The sequence below is a fragment of the Sciurus carolinensis genome, chromosome 8 (assembly GCF_902686445.1).
Source record: "Sciurus carolinensis chromosome 8, mSciCar1.2, whole genome shotgun sequence".
NCBI lineage: Eukaryota > Metazoa > Chordata > Mammalia > Rodentia > Sciuridae > Sciurus > Sciurus carolinensis.
Window position 1 is genome coordinate 51,677,637 of NC_062220.1, and position 21,883 is coordinate 51,699,519.

Below are 21,883 nucleotides of genomic sequence, written 5' to 3' on the forward strand. Positions count from 1 at the left end.
AGTTTAGATATAAAAGTGTTTACTGTTTGAGTGATGAATGAGATTACCTTCCAAAAGACATTGGTGTCATTTTTGGACTATCTTAAAGAAAAAGGCATAGCATAAGTTATCTCTGTGGTGTGGTTTTGAGGGAAGGAAATCGCATATAGCTATCAATTTAGTTTTATACTGTGATTCTAACTAACTCCATTACAGTAATACTTACCAAATGCTGTCCAATGTACTAAAAAGAAGTACATTATAACCTAAGCCACTCTGTATCTTCTTGGGGTCTGTTTTCATTACATGAAGAATGATATCTACTCCTTCAGTTCCAAAAATTTCCTGTTTAAGAGATTTGTTTAAAATTATTCAGAAAATAGTATGTGTTATGGTTGGATGTGAAGTATCCCCCAAAAGCTCACCTGTGAGACAAGGCAAGGAGGTTCAGAGGAGAAATGATTGGGTTATGACAGTCTTAACCCAATCAGTGATAATCAGGTAATCCCCTGATAGGGATTAAGTGATAACCAAAGTGGTAGGATGTGGCTGGGGGAGGTGAGTATTAGAGGCATGGCTTTGGGGTATATATTTGTATCTGGCAAGTGGAGACCTCTCTCTCTACTTCCTAATCATGTGAGCTGGTTCCCTCTGCAAATTGCAGTAGGGTCAGAGTCCCTGAGGGCACTCCCTGAGAAAGCAAGGTATGGAGATTTGAGGAAGAAGCCAAAACTGCAGTGGAGAACCCTGAGATTAAGAAATGCCAGTAACATGAGATATTGTCCTGGGAAAGCTGCAGGAATTGATCAGACACAGCCAACAGAAAGGTCACTTTGTCTACAACAAACAAGGTCACAAAGCAGAGCTACACAAGCCCTTTGGAGAGGATATTGTGCCATGTGCTCCAGATGCTGGAAACAGAACTACAGGACCTGTTTGCCCAGCTGGATTTTGGTCTTGCTTGGTCCCATCCCTTTTTTCCATGCCCCGATTTCTGTGAATGGAAATGTTTACTCTATACATTTATATATTGGATACTTGTAAATTGCTTTTAATTTTATAGGAGCTCACAATGTGAGATTGCCTTGCACTTCAGAGAAGACTTTGGACTTGAACTTTGAGCAATCATCCATGTGAGATGGTTGTGAGTTTTACAGGGCCAAGGGTGGAATGTTATGCTTTGGATGTGAGGTGTTCCCCAAAAGCTCATGCAAGAAGGTTCAGAGGAGAAATTATTGCTATGAGAGCCTTAACCTAATCAGTGAACTAATCCCCTGATAGGGATTAACTGAGTGGTAACTGAAGTTGTAGGGTGTGGCTGGAGGAGGTGGGAATTGGGGGTGTGGCTTTGGGGTATGTATTTGTATCTGGCAAGTGGAGTTCTCTCTTTGCTTTCTGATCATCATGTGAGCTGCTTCCCTCTGCTACACTCTTCCATCATGATATTCTGCCTCACTTTGAGCCCCAAGGAATGGCGTTGGCCTTCCATTGACAAAGACCTCTGAAACTGTGAGCCCTCAAATAAACTTTTCCTCCTCTAAAGTTGTTCTAGTTGGGTCCTTTTAGTCATAGCAGCAAAAAAGCTGACTAAAACAGTATGTTTAATACAATTAACAAATTATACTCATTTGTTCTCAGGAATTTAAGAGAGATTATTCTAAATTATTTTAAGAGAGGATATCAATCAACATACCAACTTAATGTCCCTTTATAATTTTTTTCTTCTCTTTTTTTTTTTTTTTTTTTTTAAATATAGCATGGGATGTTCCCCCTGATTTTCTTCCATGAATGCTGTCTAGAATTCAGATGAATACTAGACAGTAATAACCATCATGGAAGATTTTATAATGCTCCCAAGAGAGAAATTACTATGTAAATGGTAGTTAAACCTTTAATAATGTATATGAAATTACTACCATTTAGTGGTTTTTCCCTTACCAATTACTTTTCTTATTGCTTTGTTCTGTTCTATTCATAGGCAAGATTATGAGTCTGTTTACAGAAGAGTACAGGCACATGGTGGTAGAATATAAGATGATGCATCAGGGCTTGAAGCTAAACCACATTCACTATTCCCATTGCCTCTCCCTAAAATCTATCTAAACCTTCATAATTTTTTTATTTTTATATCTTTGGTTTTAATCTCATTATTTAAGCTGTCAATTTCTAAAACTCAGAATTTACTGTGGAGCTAAAAGAAATCAAAGGAAATCAAGTTCCTATTTTAACTTTCCCTTTTAAGTATTAATCTAATTCAACCCCCCAAACAACATGTATACCAAAACAGTCCTCTATGAAAAATTGGCAGTTTCTTATGATAAATATACAATGACTTTAGGTTTATCAATTTCACTCCTAGATATTTACTCAAGAGAAATGAAAGAATTATATGCACAAAAAAGACCAGCTCAAGAATTTTCATTGAAGCTTTATTCATGATCACCCCAATGGAAACAACCCAAGTTTCTATCAATAGGGTAATGAATTAAAAGGATTTGATATATTATACAATAGAAAACTATTTGACAATAAAAAGAAATGAACTATTAATATATTGAACAATATGAATATATTTTATAAATATGTTATTACTTTCTGGATGACAGAAAGCAGACATAAAAAAGTAAAAACTATGTGATTCCACTCCTATAAAGTTAAAGAACAAATGAAACCAATATATAGGGATAGAAATCAGAATACTGGTTGTTTGTAGGTGCATAACAGGGATGGCTACTAAAGGGTTGAGAAATTTTTTATAGGGAAAAGGGAATATTATATGTTTGAATTAGAGTATCAGTAATATACCTAATGAAATATATTTAAAATCTGTACATTATACTGTTTATAATTAACTTGAATCATATAAAAGAATATTAAATTAAACCTTCATAAGATTAAAAAAAGAAAAATATTTATAGTCACTTTAAAGAATTCATATGATTGGGAGATCTCAACAACATTTTGATTTATAGGCATACATACCTTCCTTTGAATATGGTGTTCACAAAGTCCAGATAAGATAAGTAATAAATCAGACTGAATTTCTAAAATAATGGCCTCTTCCTTTTCATTAGTCTTACTTATACTATTTTTAAAGATTCCTGGTGTAAAAAAAAAATTAAAGAACGTAATGTTATTGCATACCATATTTTTGTTTTGTTCAGTTACTATTCGGAAATCCCTCCCCAAAAGCTTCTTCAGCTATAGAAACTATTTTAGAAGGGGCTGTTTTCATTGGATAGAAACCTAGAAGCTGAGGATGGAAGATGATAAATGGACTATTTAAGCTCTCAGTACAACCAATCAGTAGCCCCAAATGCATAGAATTTCTATTTCTACACATATATAAGCAGCATACAGAATATCTCAATATAATCATTAGTCTCACATATAGAAATTCTAGTACAAAATTAATGGAGTGTCACTAAAAGATGCCCTAACAACTTGATACTCTGCTCAATCAATTTGTTTAAAACATATAAAATTTTAGCTGGACTCAATGATCCAGCAACTCGGGAGGCTGAGACAGGAGGATCATGAGTTCCAAAACCAGCCTCAGAAACTTAGTGGGACCCTAAGCAACGTCATAAGACCACATCTCAAAATTTAAAGAATAAATAAATAAATAAATAATAAGGACTGGGGATTTGGCTCAGTGGTTGAGCACCTCTGGGCTCAATTCCTGGTACCCAAAAGAAAAAAAAAAAATACATAGAATTTCATGAGCCAGGGATCAATACTTTTGCAAATATATGACCGAAATATCAAGATTGTAGTTTACCTCATCTCTTCCTCTTCTCATGGTTTATGGAGCCAATTTTTAAAACAAACGTAGAAGATCTAAAGGATATTTTCTATCTGTTATTTCTTGCTGCTTCTCAATTTTAAATAGCAGAATTCTATGTCCTTTAAAAACCCTTCTTATCTAATGAAAACTGAAAAGGGCTTTAAAAACCAGCCACTAATACTGATGAAATGACATTCAGAATAAAATTTTTCCTCAAAAAGAATATCCTTTAATTACTTTAATATTGAATTAAAGTAATTTTTCCTCTATTAAAGGGATAAATGTCTTCAGTAGGAACATACAGAACTGTTTCCAAAGAAATTACAGCCTACTTCCATAGTTGGTCTTGAGGATGAATCACAGGTGGGGGCTCAGACCCTTCAGAAGAGAGCTGAACCTGCTGGAGGGCCAGTACAGGGACATGCCTTGATCAGAGGGGCCTAAGTTTCTTTATCAGGATATCCTGTAACTGGTTGATCACAAATCTGTTTCTCTTTTCTAGATTATCTCATTCTCTTTTCTATTAAGGCGTAGGCCTGTAACTTTCCCCATGATCTGTAACACATAGTTCACTTATACTGAATTATTTTCCCCATATATAGGTACCCTTCAACTCCTTGTCTTTATTCTTTCCCTATTGTATTTTTTTTTATTGTAAACAAATGGGATACATGTTGTTTCTCTGTCTGTACATGGCGTAAAGGCATACCATTTGTGTAATCATAAATTTACATAGGGTAATGTTGTTTGATTCATTCTGCCATTTTTTCCCTTCCCCCCTCCCCTCCCACCCCTCCCCTCCATCTATACAGTCCTTCCTTCCTCCATTCCTGCCCCCCTCCCTAAACCCAACTCCAACCCCAACACTAACCCTTCCCACCCCCCATTATGTGTCATCATCCACTTATTAGCGATATCATTCTTCCTTTGGTTTTTTGAGATTGGCTTATCTCACTTAGCATGATATTCTCCAGTTTCATCCATTTGCCTGCAAATGCCATAATTTTATCATTCTTTATGGCTGAGTAATATTCCATTGTATATATATATACCACAGTTTCTTTATCCATTCATCAATTGAAGGACATCTAGGTTGGTTCCACAATCTGGCTATTGTGAACTGAGCAGCTATGAACATTGATGTGGCTGTAACTCTGTAATATGCTGATTTTAAGTCCTTTGGGTATAGGCCAAGGAGTGGGATAGCTGGGTCAAATGGTGGTTCCGTTCCAAGTTTTCTAAGGAATCTCCACACTGCTTTCCAGAGTGGCTGCACTAATTTGCAGCCCCACCAGCAATGTAAGAGTGTACCTTTCTCCCCACATCCTCGCCATCACCTGTTGTTGCTTGTATTCTTGATAATCGCCATTCTAATTGGGGTGAGATGGAATCTTAGGGTGGTTTTGATTTGCATTTCTCTTATTACTAGAGATGTTGAACATTTTTCCATATGTTTGTTGATTGCTTGTACATCTTCTTCTGTGAAGTGTCTATTCATTTCTTTAGCCCATTCGTCAATTGGATTATTTACATTCTTGGTGTAGAGTTTTTTGAGTTCTTTATAGATTCTGGAGATTAGCGCTCTATCTGAAGTATGATTGGCAAAGATTTTCTCCCACTCTCTAGGCTCTTTCTTCGCATTGCTGATAGTTTCCTTTGCTGAGAGAAAGCTTTTTAGTTTGAATCTATCCCAGTTATTAATTCTTGCTTTTATTTCTTGTGCTATGGGAGTCCTGTTGAGGAAGTCTGGTCCTAAGCTGACATGTTGAAGCTCTGGACCTACTTTTTCTTCTATAAGATGCAAGGTCTCTGGTCTGATTCCGAGATCCTTAATCCATTTTGAGTTTAGTTTCGTGCATGGTGAGAGATATGGGTTTAGTTTCATTCTGTTGCATATGGATTTCCAATTCTCCCAGCACCATTTGTTCAAGAGGCTATCTTTTCTCCATTGCATATTTTTGGCCCCTTTGTCTAGTATGAGAAAATTGTATTTATTTGGGTTTGTGTCTGTGTCCTCTATTCTGTACCATTGATCCACCTTTCTATTTTGGTACCAATACCATGCCGTTTTTGTTACTATTGCTTTGTAGTAGAGTTGAAGATCTGGTATTGCGATACCCCCTGCTTCACTCTTTCTGCCAAGGATTGCTTTAGCTATTCTGGGTTTTTTATTCTTCCAGATGAATTTCATAATTGCTTGCTCTATTTCTGTAAGGTACATCATTGGGATTTTAATTGGAATTGCATTGAATCTGTATAGCACTTTTGGTAGTATGGCCATTTTGACAATATTAATTCTTCCTATCCAAGAACATGGGAGATCTTTCCATCTTCTAAGGTTTTCTTGAATTTCTTTCTTTAGTGTTCTGTAGTTCTCATTGTAGAGGTCTTTCACCTCTTTTGTGAGATTGATTCCCAAATACTTTATTTTTTTCGAAGCTATTGTGAATGGGGTAGTTTTCCTAATTTCTCTTTCTGAAGATTCATCGCTTATGTATAAAAATGCCTTAGATTTATGTGCATTGATCTTATATCCCACTACTTTACTGAATTCACTTATGAGATCTAAAAGTTTTCTGGTGGAATTTCCTGGTTCCTCTAAGTATACCATCATATCATCAGCAAATAGGGATAGTTTGAGTTCTTCTTTTCCTATTCGTATCCCTTTAATTTCTTTGGTCTGTCTAATCGTCCTTGAAACCCTATTGTATTTTAAATCATTCTAATTTGTCCAGATTTTTCCTCCTAAAAAAAAGTATTGTGTACATAGCCTCATCTGATCAAAATCATCAAAATCTTCCCAAGAAGGATGAAGTGCAAATTCTGTTGTCTACTACTCAAATCAGAATGGTAGATTTGAGTGGTAGACAACAGAGTTTAGTCCTTGACTGTACAATTCACCTTATCTCACAGCATTTGTCTTCACAAAACTTTGGCTGTACTTAAACTATTTCTGAACACATAATTATGCACATTTCGGCACTATGTCTGCCCATGCTATCTCTCTGCTGAAAGACCAACTTTTTTTTTTTTTTTTTAAATCTTGAAATAACCTTTACTCTCATAGACTCCTATTAAGCCTGCCCAACCTTGAAAACTACCCACAGGTCTTAGTTTCTGTGACATTTTCTCTTTGTACTACTCATTAGGTACCTATATTGATAATTCAGGGTAACACATGTTCTCAACAGGAACAAGGTCCCCAGTGTCCTCATTTATACATATATGTAATCCCAGTGTCTGTCTATACAGAAAGTGTATCTACATAGAAATTCCATTTATAATGCAATTACTTTTTTTTTTTTTTTTTTGCTTTTGGGGATTGAACTGGGGTGCTTGACCACTAAGTTACATCCTGATCCCTTTTTAAAAATTTGAGACAGGGTCTTACTAAGTTTCTTAGGGCATTGCCAAATTCCTTTGGCTGGTCTCAAACTTGCAATCCTCCTGCCTCACTCTCCCAGGTCACTGGGATTACTGGCATGCACCACTGTGTCTAGCTTCATTACTACTTTTTGATCATGTTACCACTACAAAACCCTGTTAGATTAAAAAAGGCAAGTCACCTGCCTCCTAGAACTCACACGATAAAGATAAGTTTTTTAGTTAAAGGGAAAATTTTCTACTAAAAGAAGAACTCTTGTTATTTGCTTTCTCTTTTTCCTAACCCATTCCCTCAGCCCAGGTGGAATTCTTGTATATGCAAAACTGTATTTCCTATTAGGCTGGGGCCTTAATGCTGAATTTTGTATAACAGCATGTACATGGGTGTGATAAAAATAAACTTTCAAATTTGGTCGTCCTAAGCAATTTTGTAAGGTAAATATCTTTGCTTAGCTCCCTTTTTGGTAAATTTCTTTATCCTTACTAGCATTATAATTGGAGGGCACCATCCATCTCCACTAATGATGCATGAGAAGGTACTTTAATGGGAAGTAGAGTTTTTGAGTAGGCATTTATAATTAATTGGCATCTGGCAGTGCTATAGTTTGGATCTTGAATGTGCCCCAGAGGTCCATGTTTTGAAGACTTGGTCCCTAGCCTGTGGTGTGATTTGGGAGGTGGTGGAACCTTCGGGAGGTGGGGCCTAGTGTAAGGAAGTTAAGTCACTGGGAGGCCTGCCTTTGAAGGGAATATTGGAACCCTAGCCCCTTCTTTCTCTTCCTGGTCACCATGAGATGAGCAGCTTCCTTTGCCAAGTGTTCCTACCATAATGTATTGCTTCACTACAGGCCCAAAAGCAACAGGTCAACTGACCATGACTGAAACCTAACAAACCATGAGCCATAGTCAACCTTTTCTCTTTATAAATTGATTTATCTCAGGTACTTGCCACAGTAAAGGAAAGTTAACATAGCAGATTACAGTTGTCCATCTGTAATTTTGAATGATTGGTTCCAGAATCCTCTGGGATCCCCAAATCCATGGATGCCCAGGTTGCTTGCATAAAATCGTACAGTATTTGCATATAAACTACACACTTTAAATGTATGCTTCCTGTACACTTTAAATCATATCTAGATTACTTATAACCCCTAATAGATTATAAATGCTATGTTTGGGGAGTAAAGACAGTTGTTTGGGGACTAAGGATAAGGAAAAATGTCTGTATATGCTCAAGGCAGACATAATTTTTCTTTTTCAAGTAAGTCTGATCAGTGTTTGGTTGAATTCATGGATGTAGAGCCCAAGGATCTAGAGGGCCAGTGATTGCTTCATTTACCTGAAGCAATCACTGCATATGAATGACTGAAACAGCTTTTCTTTTTCAAAGTCAGGAAAGTAAGGGTTGAAGAACTACTTATTTTTAAATTACCAAAGAGAAAGAAACTTTGTTTTGGGGGTTTTAAATTTCACTCTGGACTTATATGTGTATGGTTTTAGGGACAAGGTAACTTAATATAGTAATTCTAAGTAGAAAATCAAGGATATTCTGATATTTTCATTTCAGAAAAGAAACTTGTATATACATTTTGGTATATACAGCTGTGTTTCAGTATGTCAAATACGTTGGAAAATGTAATGTAATCCTCCTTTAAAATAACTCTAAAAAGCTTGGTCAAACGTGATGATTTTATTACTAGAAGAATGAAACATAATAATGGTCCATTTAAAAAAAGAGAGATAATACAAATGTTTAAAGGATTAGTGATTATTATGTTTCATTAAGAAGAAAAACTGATTTATAGCAACAATATAAAACAGAAATTAAGAAACATTCAGAACTTTCTCAGCCATAAAGATAAGACAAATGCGTAGAAACATTTCAAACTAAACCTCTAGTATTATAAATGACCTACTTTCATCAGAACACTGCCATGTTAGATTTTACCTATTAGTTGCTGAATTGTTCCCTTGTCGCAAAGATCCGTATTTATAGTCTCATCTTCAAGGTAGACCATGGCTCTCAGGAGTCTTAAACTGTAACGCATCTGGGCAAACTTGTTGCCACGGCCACCTGTACCATGAAAACTGTTACCGTGACTAATGAAGGGATCTGTGGAGGAAAATTTATTATAATCTACATCAAGAAATTTAAAACATAAAACAATTTGAATAAATAATATATCGCATATGTATCTACATATAAATTTAAATAGTTGTTAATATTTTGTCATATTTATTTTCATTCTTTTCAGAAAAATAAGATACTATTTCTTCTTCCTTTCCTCCTTAAGATTATCAGAATGGAAATATATGCTTTAAAATTTTACTCAAGGGGCCGGGGAGATAACTCAGTCAGTAGAGTGCTTGCCTTGCAAGCACAAGGCCCTGCGTTCGATCCCCAGCACCCCCCCAAAAAAAAAAAAAAAAAAAATTTTACTCAAATGTATCATATTATATGTATCTTCTGTAACTTTCTTCTGTTACTTAACATTGTGTTTTTAATATTATTCTTGCTGTTATAAGTAGACCCAATTGTGTTTAGCATTCATTTTATAAATGAACCATTTACTAGTTAAAACTGCCATAATGAACATTTTGGTTCATGTGCTCTTCTTCCCTCAGAGAAGAGCTTCGTGTGACAATGGAATCACATGGGGTATATTCATTAAATCTTATTCAAATTTTCAAATTGCTTCTTAAAATTGTTACATGGATTCAATCAATTTTTTTCAAATCTGTAAAATGTAAAATGGTAGTGAATTTTAATCTTAATTTGCATTTCCCAGATTACCAATGGGGTTGAGTGTTTTTAGATTTTTTTTTTTTTAATATGAGGTTTTCTGTGACATGGAAGTCTTTATACCTTGAATAAGTCTCTACTAAATTATCTTCTTGTTAATATGTAGGAGTTCTTTATGAACCTACATTTTAATAGTTAAAGGGGTAGAAAATATCTTCTCTCAAATTGTAGGTTGTATTATTCAGATTTTGTTATTCAGCCATTTATAAGTTTTATAATGTCAAAATATCAACATTTTCCTATATAGCTTAAGCTCATGAGTCTTTTCAAAGACATCTTTTCCTCTGCTGATTTCTATCATATTTTCCCATGTTTTCTTCTAAGAGAGTTTAGCTTTTCATATTTATGTCTTTCATTTTGCAATTTTTTTTAACTAAGTAAAGGAAGCTAATTTTTACTTTTTCATATTGAGGGTCAACTCTCTAGTATCATTCTTCTTTCACTGCTTGGGGTATCATCTCTTAAGATGCCAACTTTCCATATATTCCATTCTATTAGACTACAGTACCACATAATTTTAATTACTGTAGCTTTACTAAATAAGTCTTGATAAAAAACAAATCAAGTTCTCCCTTCTTTATGCTTTCTTTGAAAGTTTCATATAGAAGTAGCATTATATTTAAAGTTCAAAAAAGTTCAGAATAACGTCCTGAGTATTTGTGCTGGTTAATAGTGTGGGTTCTGCAACCTGAGTTAAATTTTGTTCTACTACTTACTGTATGGCCAGAAACAAGCAATTTAACTTTTCAGTTCTACCCATCTAACCAATCAGGGATCATAATAGTAACAATATCTCCTAAGTTTGTTGGAAGTACTAATGAATTAATAATACTTGTAAGGTGTTTAAGGCCTAGCATATAGTAGATCCTCAGTAACTGTTAGATATTTGTCTTCATATTATTAGCATTTTCCCTTTTGCTTTATGTCCTTCTGTAAACATAAATAATGTGAAGTACAGACAGAAGAATTGTTTTAATTAATGGAAACTAATTTAAACAAGGTTAATTTTAGTAACCTAGTATAGAAACTAAGGAATGAAGAGGCTATGTTTTTTACCTCTCTCATGATATTCATTCATTATTTCTATCTATCAAGATGGGATCTATCTAAAAATTATAAGAGTCTCAACAATGACTGAGGAATGCTGAAGCTATAAATGCAATGGACATATTGAAACTTTTCAGAAAACATATTACTGGTGTCTTCATTGCTGAGGGTAAAAAGGAAAGTGAAGAAAGGGTTTCCGCAGAAAGTGGAATTCCTGCTCACCTTTGAGAGCTGCGCACAAGAGGGCAGATCACAAAGAGACACGCTGGCTAGATGAAAATGAACTTTTCTGATGGTATTCATTCTCAAGGTAGTCAATTAATTAAAAACTTGGACAGCCAAAAAAAAAAAAAAAAAAAAAAAGATGGGATCTATCTATCTATCAATCAATCAATCAGTAAATCAAGATGGGATCTTGCTATATTGCCCAGGTTGGCCTCAAACTCCTGGGCTCAAGTGATCCTCCTACCAAAGCCTCTGGAGTTGCTGGAACTACAGGCACACACCAAAGCCCCTAAAGGTTCTTGATCTAATGAAAAGGCATCATACAAAATTACTTCCAGAGAAAAATACTACTAGAAAAGAAATATTATCTTCCTAATATACTTTAGAATACATGCACACATTTATTTCCTTTTTCAATAATTGAAATAAGATACTAACAAACTGGGGTTTTGCTAATTTGGTACACTACATATGGAGTCATTACTTTTGGCTAGAGATTTAGATTTTAAGCTTCATGAAGTTAAGGATTTTTATTTATTTTAATCATGAATGTATTTTTTAGTAGCTAAAATAGTATTTGGTACCTAGCAGGCATTCAATAGATATATGCTGGATAAAAGCATTAAAATATCACCAAGGGGCTTGGATTGTGGCTTAGTGGTATTGTGCTTGCCCAGCATGTGTGAGGCACTGGGTTTGATCCTCAGCACCACACATAAATAAATAAATTAAATAAAAGTTCATCGACAGCTAATAAAAATATTTTTAAAATATCACTGGGATTTATTTCCTTCTTAAACATAGTTTTGAATAAGCCTGATAATATAAAAATTGAAAAGAAATTATATGTATGATTTATTTTAAGTGTGTATCAACTATCACTGTGACATTTACTAATGTCCAACTTTGAAATCTCAGAGTTTTTCTTAAAATATATAAATATACTAAAAGGCAGACAGATAGACATATTTTTATGTTTCTTCTCTTTAATTAACTTTATTGCTTCTTCTGTGAATATGTTGAGAGTTCAGGTGAAATATGTAGATTTGAATTTTGACAGGACTCTTGAAGGGCGACTCACCTTCGCTGTCACACCATTCTAGAAATGCCAGTACTCTAGCATTTCCCTGGCAGGACATGTATTCTTCTATTAATAAAGGAGCCACTGATGACAGAGTGGCAATTGCATGCAGTTGTAATTCTTCATGCTGTGCTGCAGACCATTCGATTATTTTGTGTTTCTCAGGTCTTTTAACATAGGTAAACAAAGCCCAAACAACTTTGCCATCAATTAATAGCTATGAGAAAGGGCAAAAAATACTTTGTTAGAAGTTTAACACAAATAACATTATTTAATCTAAGAAAATTAAATAAAACATGTCAAATTTGATGTTTTATTGACGATCATTTCAAAATAATTCCTTTCCAAATATGACATCTATGACATACCCAAAAAGATAACACAAAAACCTCAACAGTAACAACTGTTGGTTAGAATCCCCTTTTCTGAGGTATGCATTCTTTAACTGACAATAATATAAAATATGTATTAATTTTTTGTCTATGCTACTCATATATGTACTTTAGTTCTTTATTCTAATAAAACCATACAAATAGAAAACTTGGGGCATTAATAAACAGCTGGAATTTCTTTCCTCATTCCTTTTTCACAGGAAAGTTTTGTGGTTGTGGTTGTTGTCATGTTGGGGATTGAACCCAGGGCTGTGTGCACACCAGCCAAGTGCTCCACCACTAAACTATGCCTCAGCCCTCAAAGACTCAGTTGTATACCATAAAAAAATTTTGTCTTAAATAATGACTATAGCTAATTTTTTAGTGCAGCCACTCTGGAAAGCAGTGTGGAGATTCCTTAGAAAACTTGGAATGGAACCACCATTTGACCCAGCTATCCCACTCCTTGGCCTATACCCAAAGGACTTAAAATCAGCATATTACAGAGTTACAGCCACATCAATGTTCATTGCTGCTCAATTCACAATAGCCAGATTGTGGAACCAACCTAGATGTCCTTCAATTGATGAATGGATAAAGAAACTGTGGTATATATATATACAATGGAATATTACTCAGCCATAAAGAATGATAAAATTATGGCATTTGCAGGCAAATGGATGAAACTGGAGAATATCATGCTAAGTGAGATAAGCCAATCTCAAAAAACCAAAGGAAGAATGATATCGCTAATAAGTGGATGATGACACATAATGGGGGGTGGGAAGGGTTAGTGTTGGGGTTGGAGTTGGGTTTAGGGAGGGGGGCAGGAATGGAGGAAGGAAGGACTGTATAGATGGAGGGGAGGGGTGGGAGGGGTGGGGGGAAGGGAAAAAATGGCAGAATGAATCAAACAACATTACCCTATGTAAATTTATGATTACACAAATGGTATGCCTTTACGCCATGTACAGACAGAGAAACAACATGTATCCCATTTGTTTAAAATAAAAAAAAATAATGACTATAGCTAATTTTTTTTTTTTTTGCTTATTTTTTTTATTTATTTATTTATTTTTTTACGTTTACATAGGGTAATGATGTTTATTATATTTTTCCCCTCCCCCCACCCCTCCCACCCCTCCCACCCCTCCCACCCCTCTTTTCCCTCTACACAGTCCTTCTTTCCTTCATTCTTACTGCTCTCCTTAGCCTAACTCTAAACCTAACCCTAAACCTAATGCTAGCCCGTCCCACCCCCCATTATATGTCCTCATCCGCTTATCAGCGAGATCATTCGTCCTTTAGTTTTCTGAGATTGGCTTATCTCACTTAGCATGATATTCTCCAATTTCGACCATTTGCTTACAAATGCCATAATTTTATCATTCTTCATTGCGGAGTAATATTCCATTGTATAAATATGCCACAGTTTCTTTATCCATTCATCAACTGAAGGGCATCTAGGTTGGTTCCACAATCTGGCTATGGTGAATTGAGCAGCAATGAACATTGATGTGGCTGTATCTCTGTAGTATGCTGATTTTAAGTCCTTTGGGTATAGGCCAAGGAGTGGGATAGCTGGGTCAAATGGTGGTTCCATTCCAAGCTTTCTGAGGAATCTCCACACTGCTTTCCAGAGTGGTTGCACTAATTTGCAACCCCACCAGCAATGTATGAGTGTTCCTTTTTCACCACATCCTCGCCAACACCTATTGTTGCTTGTATTCTTGATAATCGCCATTCTAATTGGGGTGAGATGAAATCTTAGGGTAGTTTTGATTTGCATTTCCCTTATTACTAGGGATGTTGAACATTTTTTCATATATCTGGTGATTACTTGTACATCTTCTTCTGTGAAGTGTCTGTTCATTTCCTTAGCCCATTTGTTGATTGGATTATTTGTATTCTTCGTGTAGAGTTTTTTGAGTTCTTTATAGATTCTGGAAATTAGCGCTCTATCTGAGGTATGGTTGGCAAAGATATTCTCCCACTCTGTAGGCTCTCTCTTCACATTTCTGATAGTTTCCTTTGCTGAGAGAAAGCTTTTTAGTTTGAATCTATCCCAGTTGTTTATTCTTGCTTTTATTTCTTGTGCTATGGGAGTCCTGTTAAGGAAATCTGATCCTGAGCCAACAAGTTGAAGATTTGGACCTACTTTTTCTTCTATAAGATGCAGGGTCTCTGGTCTGATTCCGAGGTCCTTGATCCATTTTGAGTTGAGTTTTGTGTAGGGTGAGAGATAGGGGTTTAGTTTCATTCTATTGCATATAGTTTTCCAGTTTTCCCAGCACCATTTGTTGAAGAGGCTATCTTTTCTCCATTGCATATTGTTGGAACCTTTGTCTAGTATGAGAAAATTGTATTTATTTGGGTTTGTGTCCATGTCCTCTATTCTGTACCATTGATCTACCTGTCTATTTTGGTACCAATACCATGCCGTGTTTGTTACTATTGCTTTGTAGTAGAGTTGAAGATCTGGTATTGCAATACCCCCTGCTTCGCTCTTGCTACTGAGGATTGCTTTAGCTATTCTAGGTTTTTTATTCTTCCAGATGAATTTCATAATTGCTTGCTCTATTTCTGCGAGGTACATCATTGGGATTTTAATTGGAATTGCATTGAATCTGTATAGAACTTTAGGTAGTATAGCCATTTTGACGATATTAATTCTGCCTATCCAGGAACATGGGAGATCTTTCCATCTTCTAAGGTTTTCTTGAATTTCTTTCTTTAGTGTTCTGTAGTTCTCATTGTAGAGGTCTTTCACCTCTTTTGTGAGATTGATTCCCAAGTATTTTATTTTTTTCGATGCTATTGTGAATGGGGTAGTTTTCCTAATTTCTCTTTCTGAAGATTCATCACTTATGTATAAAAATGCATTGGATTTATGAGCATTGATCTTGTAACCTGCTACTTTACTGAATTCACTTATGAGTTCTAAAAGTTTTCTGGTGGAATTTCCAGGTTCCTCTAAATATATAATCTTAAATAAACCAATTTCAAGCAATGAAATAGAAGAGGTCATCAAAAGCCTACCAACAAAGAAAAGTCCAGGACCAGATGGGTTCTCAGCCGAGTTCTACAAAACCTTTAAAGAAGAGCTCATTCCAATACTCCTCAAACTATTCCATGAAATAGAAGAGGAGGGAACCCTACCAAACTCGTTCTATGAAGCCAATATCACCCTGATACCTAAACCAGACAGAGACACATCGAGGAAAGAAAATTTCAGACCAATATCCTTAATGAACATCGATGCAAAAATTCTCAACAAAATTTTAGCAAATCGCATACAAATATATATTAAAAAGATAGTGCACCACGATCAAGTGGGTTTTATCCCAGGGATGCAAGGTTGGTTCAACATTCGGAAATCAATAAATGTCATTCACCATATCAACAGACTTAAAGTTAAGAATCACATGATTATTTCAATAGATGCAGAAAAAGCATTTGATAAAATACAGCATCCCTTCATGCTCAAAACACTAGAAAAAATTGGGGTAATGGGAACATTCCTAAACATTATAAAGGCCATCTACGCTAAGCCCATGGCTAATATCATTCTAAATGGTGAAAAACTATAGCTAATTTTTAACCACAATACCATAATTTACACCAACATCAACACTTTATCAAATATCAGGTCACAAGCCATACTTAATTGCATGTGCAGTATTTTAAAATTCCATTGAATCTAGCATTTTGGTAAAAACGAAATATAAATGCATAGCTATTATAAAATGACAACAGTTAGTAACTGATTCTGCTTAATGCATATTTGCAGTTCACAAGAATATAAAAGACTATATACTAGGTTATTTTAATATTCTATTAATTTGGGATTATTATATGAATTATTTCACAATAATAAATTTTTCTAAACTTTAATTCATCTTTGTTATATAACGTTTACATGAAGAGAATATAAGATTTAGAGTTGATAAAGGAGAAATAACTGCTAGTTCTAGAATTATTGTTAGAATTAAGTGGATTATGTTTTTGAAATACTCTGAACTAACTGAAAATGATAATGCACATATCCATTATCACCATTACGACTGACTACAAATATATTACTTAAAAAATAATTTATTCCATTGCTTACAAAGGGCTTTTCAAAGCTCATTATAACTTTTGTGCTATTGGAGTCTTTTGTTCTATAAAATGCTATTCAATCCACTAAAAATTGGTTTATAAACTACAACATAAATTTTGTTGACTGCTTTCATGTTTTACCTTTTAACAGTTATATAATCCTCTATTGTAACAATAAAGCATATTTTATGGAATGATTTTCTATTTAGCATTTAGGAAAATATATTTATGTTCTATAGACTACATATTTTGATATAAATAATAAAGTTATAAAGATAATTTTTTGAGAATTTCTAACATATGTGTGTGTGTGTGTGTGTTTGTGTGTGTATATTCATATTTCTCAAAGTGGTATTACCTAGAAAATGCTGAGGCTCATTTAAATCCTTCTAATAATGGGGTAAGTGTTACCTCTACACTGTAGCTGGATTTAGAGAAACTAATCTATTGAAGAACATAATTATTTAATTTCTCTAAGTCCTAGGTTGCTGGAATTTCACCTGACAAAATCCTTTTAATCTCTATACTATACCACATTTACATCAACAATAATGATAGAATGAATTCTTACTTCTTTTTTATGAAAAAAAAGAGTTTCACAGAGTTTTAGGAATAAGAAAGAAAATTTATTTAATGCAGTGAGTAACTTAATAGAATTGTTAGTAGTATATTTTTCTATCACAATATAGTTTATAAAGTCTTCATCTCAACCTCACAAGAGCCCCACGAAGAGGGTAGAAGAATTATGATGGTTCTTTTACACAAGGAGAACTGAACCTCAGGAAGTTAGGTGATTTTGCCAAAGTCACATAGCCAGTAGGTGATAAGACAGAATGAAATTCAGTTCCAGTGTTCTTCAAATTACATCATCTTGTTACACGGGAAATAAAATATTAAGATAAATTCATAGATAGTAACAAAAACTAAAGATGTTAGGTTTGTGTGGAGAAAAGCAGATTTATATGTTTTGATATTGGTATCACAGAGGTTAATGATTTCCTTCAGCATTAAATCATTCTTTGTCACTATGGCCTGAGACAGACTGGGTTGGATGGGTATGTATGAACTTTTTTACATTTTGTTCTCTTGTTCAGGAGATCTAAACATATTAAATCTCTTAACTTCTAAATTGAAGTTTAATCAAAGATAATCAAAGGAAATTTTTAGAAGCTGACATTCAGGCTGGTAAGAGTTTTTTACTTTTTATGGTAAAGATATGGATTGAGGAAAGATCTTTTTTAAAGTTATACTATAAAATGAAATTATTTTTAAATTAATTTTCCTATTTTGATTACTCTTTACCTGTACAGTAGGTAAATCTTTACATAAGATCACAATTATGTTGAATAGCAATTTCTTCAACTCAAAATCTTCACAGGAATTAGAAAGTTTAAGGCCCTTTACCAAAGGATTTTGACTTTTAACTGTGAAGGGAAAAAGAGTCAAATTATATACAAAGACTCATCAAAACAATTACAAGAAGTTTAAAGATTTATGAGTTTTTTTTACCTTCATTAAAGGTTGCAAATAGTATCAAATCCCTGGTAAAGCCACATTCCTAATACAAATATGCAAAACAAGCAGAAAGATGAATTAATCAGGATGGAAGATAAGATACAGAAGCCCATATTTACCTACTATTTAAATGTATTTGACAAATCCCCCCTACTGTTAATTCATTTGAATTTGTAAGTACTATCAACATTAAGGAATGAAAGCAAGTAAATGAAAGAATGTAGATAGACAGACTTACAATTTATTTAATTTAAACTATTTAAGCTTGCTTTTGTAGGTTCTAAGTATTGTACATTTCTATGAATATTTTACAAGACAGTTTAAAATTTAGTAAGAACTCAAAACATATTAGGCCTATTTTACTTCTGTAATTCATTATCTATACCTTCGTGTTATGGTTTGGATGTGAGGTGTCCTCCAAAAGATAACACAAGAAGGTTTGGAGGAGAAATGATTGGGTGATAGCCTTAACCTAGTCAGTGAATTAATCCTTGATGAGTGGTAACTGGAGGCAGGTAGGGTATGGCTGGAGGAAGTGGTTCTTTGGGGGCATGGCTATGGGTATATATTTGAATCTATATATTTGAGTGGAGACCTTTCTCTGCTTTCTGATCACCATGTGAGCTGCTTTCCTCTGTCACACTTACTCCATGATGTTCTGACTCACTTAGAGCCCCATAGAATGGAGCCAGACCTCTGAACCCATGAGTCCCTAAATAAACCTTTCCTCCTTTACAGTTGTTCTGGTCAGGTCCTTAAGTCACAGTATTAAAAGCTGACTAAAACACTATGTGACACAGTAAGGGAGGAAAATTGAGTTATTTTCAATAGTGTCTCTTTTTAAATAATCCTGTCCCTACCCCAAGTACTCTATCATATATGTGTAATAAAATTAATTTTTCATGTTAAAAGCTAATTTTAACACGAAAAGCCCTGAAGAATGACCAGAATTGGAAATGGTGAGGTAGCTCATTCCTGACAGTGATACCCTAGTTCAATTTCACATATTAGGGAAAGTTTACAGGGTTAACCCTGGGACTTTGAACTTATAACTTTATATTCTTACTACTTTAAGATTCATTTGGCTTCTTTAAACTATGAGGATGCTATTACTTTGATTCATGTTCACGATCTTTACCAGAATGTTTACAAGGACAATAATAACAACTTACTGATTGATCAGTGTCCTCTAGATAAAGACACTTATCTAGGTGTTTATCACACTGCAGCCTTACCTATGATGCTTTGTAGATTCTAAAGTTCCCAAAATAAGTACATAAAACAAGCAGAAAATAAAAAAGGGACTGTGTTTCCTCATTTGCACAGTATGAATTCCATGACTCCTCTTTTATATTGGAACCACTTGATATTCACTGATAGGGGATTGAGGCCTTCATGCCAATTCTTGACCTAAAATTTACAAAAGTACCTGCCTGATGTGTGAACATTGTTGCAAAGATTCTATTTTAGGATTTAAATCATTCAATGATTTTTACATTATGAAATATGGGGAGGCTCAGCGTCTAGTATGATCAAGGAGCTCCTCACAAATCCTCCTGCAGTCAACAATTATAAACTTGAAGAACACCAAAAAAAAGATCTCATAGCCATTAGCAAACCAACATTGAAAGGAAGTTAGGACTCTGAAGAAGGTAACGGCACTGTGCAAATTTCTACCCATACCATTGTTTAGATGATCATTATAATATTATAACTTGACACTTCAACAAAATATATAAATATTACAATATAATTCAGGATTCCCTTTCCATATGCCCAACACTTACACAACTAAAATTAATGCAATTTGACTTGTACTTACAATCATTGGTGCTCCAGGGTTTTGAGCTATAATTGTAGTGATCACTAATATATCATTTCTAAGCTGCCGATCATAATGACTAAAACCTCTCGTAAACAGATTTTTAAATACTTCTTTCAAAGCCCTAGAATATAAAACAATATTTTATTTTATTATGTTTATTTTGAGATAGGTTCTTGCTAAGTTGCTTAGGGCCTTGCTAAGTTGCTGAGGCTAGTCTTGAACTTGCAATTCTCCTGCGTTAGCCTCCCAAATTGCTGAGATTACTACCAAGTGTGCATCACAGCACCTGGCTAAAACAATATTTTAAAAATAATATTATAAATGTACTACATGTTTGTGATCCTCAAAATTCATGTTAAAGTCCTAATTCCCAATATGATAGTAGGAGGAGGTAGTGCCTTTGGGAAGTAATTAGGCCATGAGGGTAGATCCCAAAGTACTCTCTTACTCTTCTTTCCATGTGAGGAGAAAGTCTATTGTAGTCTGAACCTGGAAGTATGCCCTCAACAGATCTCAACCATGCTGACACTGATCTGTGAGAAATAAATTATGGTTGTTTATAAATGACTTACTCTGACAATTATAGTAGGCTAAACAAAGACCCATTTTTCAATGGAAATACCATGTAAGTGTTTATCAACTTCTTTTTATATTATACTATTCATTTCAAAGTATTTCTAATCTTTCTCACACTTTCCATTCTGCTTCTACTTCTTTGTATACCAGATAAGAATCCACTAATCCAATCTATATAAGGTTGTCAAAGTGGCTGCTCTTAAAGATTTAATCATGTCAAGTTAAAACTATTAAAAGGCTTTTTAAAAAATCCACTTAAAGCCTTCTCTTTGTTCTTAGGATAAAGTCCTACTTTCCTTAACAAAGTTTATCAGGTCTTTCCTGTTACCGTCCCTGCTGACCTTGTTACCCTCATTCCTTACTATTTTACCCTGTTCTTTCTGCTCTTGCCATGCTGGATTTCTTCTAGTTTTTTTATTTTGCTAAATGCTGTTTTTACTTCTGTTTCACCCATCGAGGATGATTTCTGCATGCATGACTTTTCTGTGTTGCCAGTTTCTATTTATCATACAAATCAGATGCTAGATCATGGTTCATTAGAAAGAATTTATTAATTCTTCAAGTCTGGGTCAATTTCCCTCTACAGTAGACATTTGTTTTAGCCTCTTGGGACTCAACTTGAGCTTTTAATAACAGTACACTTATTTTTATTTAGTCATTCACTCATCCCCAACTTTTGGCTTTGTGATGCTCCCTTTAGCTACCTTTCAGCCAGTCAGAGCATTCCTGATCTCTCGCATTGATAATTCACTCTGGAATGGGTACCAGCCAACATTAGACCATTCAGCACCAACATGAACTCAATTTGAAGGCTTTTCTTTGAGGTTTTTGATAGCAAGGCTCCTTTTGTGCTTGGTTTGGGGTTGAGATGTTATGAACCTTCATTTCTTAGGTTTCACCATGGATAGCCTGGGACAAGTCAGTACACTCGAAGATAATGCAGAGAGATAAAGAAGGACCACATCCTAATATCTATTGAACTTTGAATAAAGTTGCACATGAAACTTTTTGTTGTTGTTGTTGTTGTTGTTACCAGGGATTGAACCAAGGGGCTCTCAACCACTGAGCCACATCCCCAGTCCTTTTTTATATTTTATTTTGAGACAGGGTTTTGCTGACTTGCTTAGGGCCTGGCTAAGTTGCTGAGGCTGGCTTCAAACTCACAATCCAATCTTCCTGACTTAGCCTC

General features: G+C 34.7%; 1 protein-coding gene across 9 annotated transcripts in view; it reads right to left on the reverse strand.

Moving 5' to 3' along the window:
- Positions 1-21,883, reverse strand: part of Cfap69 (cilia and flagella associated protein 69) — a 69,839-nt gene that overhangs the window by 15,847 nt on the left and 32,109 nt on the right. For all 9 annotated transcript variants that reach the window (XM_047562553.1, XM_047562555.1, XM_047562556.1 and 6 more), the window contains 7 exons: positions 20,116-20,239; positions 18,288-18,336; positions 18,081-18,202; positions 12,307-12,523; positions 9,099-9,263; positions 2,962-3,080; positions 206-324 (listed from right to left, as the gene is read on the reverse strand). In XM_047562553.1, the coding sequence (XP_047418509.1) occupies positions 206-324; positions 2,962-3,080; positions 9,099-9,263; positions 12,307-12,523; positions 18,081-18,202; positions 18,288-18,336; positions 20,116-20,239 (915 nt within the window). The remainder of the gene's footprint in view (positions 1-205; positions 325-2,961; positions 3,081-9,098; positions 9,264-12,306; positions 12,524-18,080; positions 18,203-18,287; positions 18,337-20,115; positions 20,240-21,883) is intronic.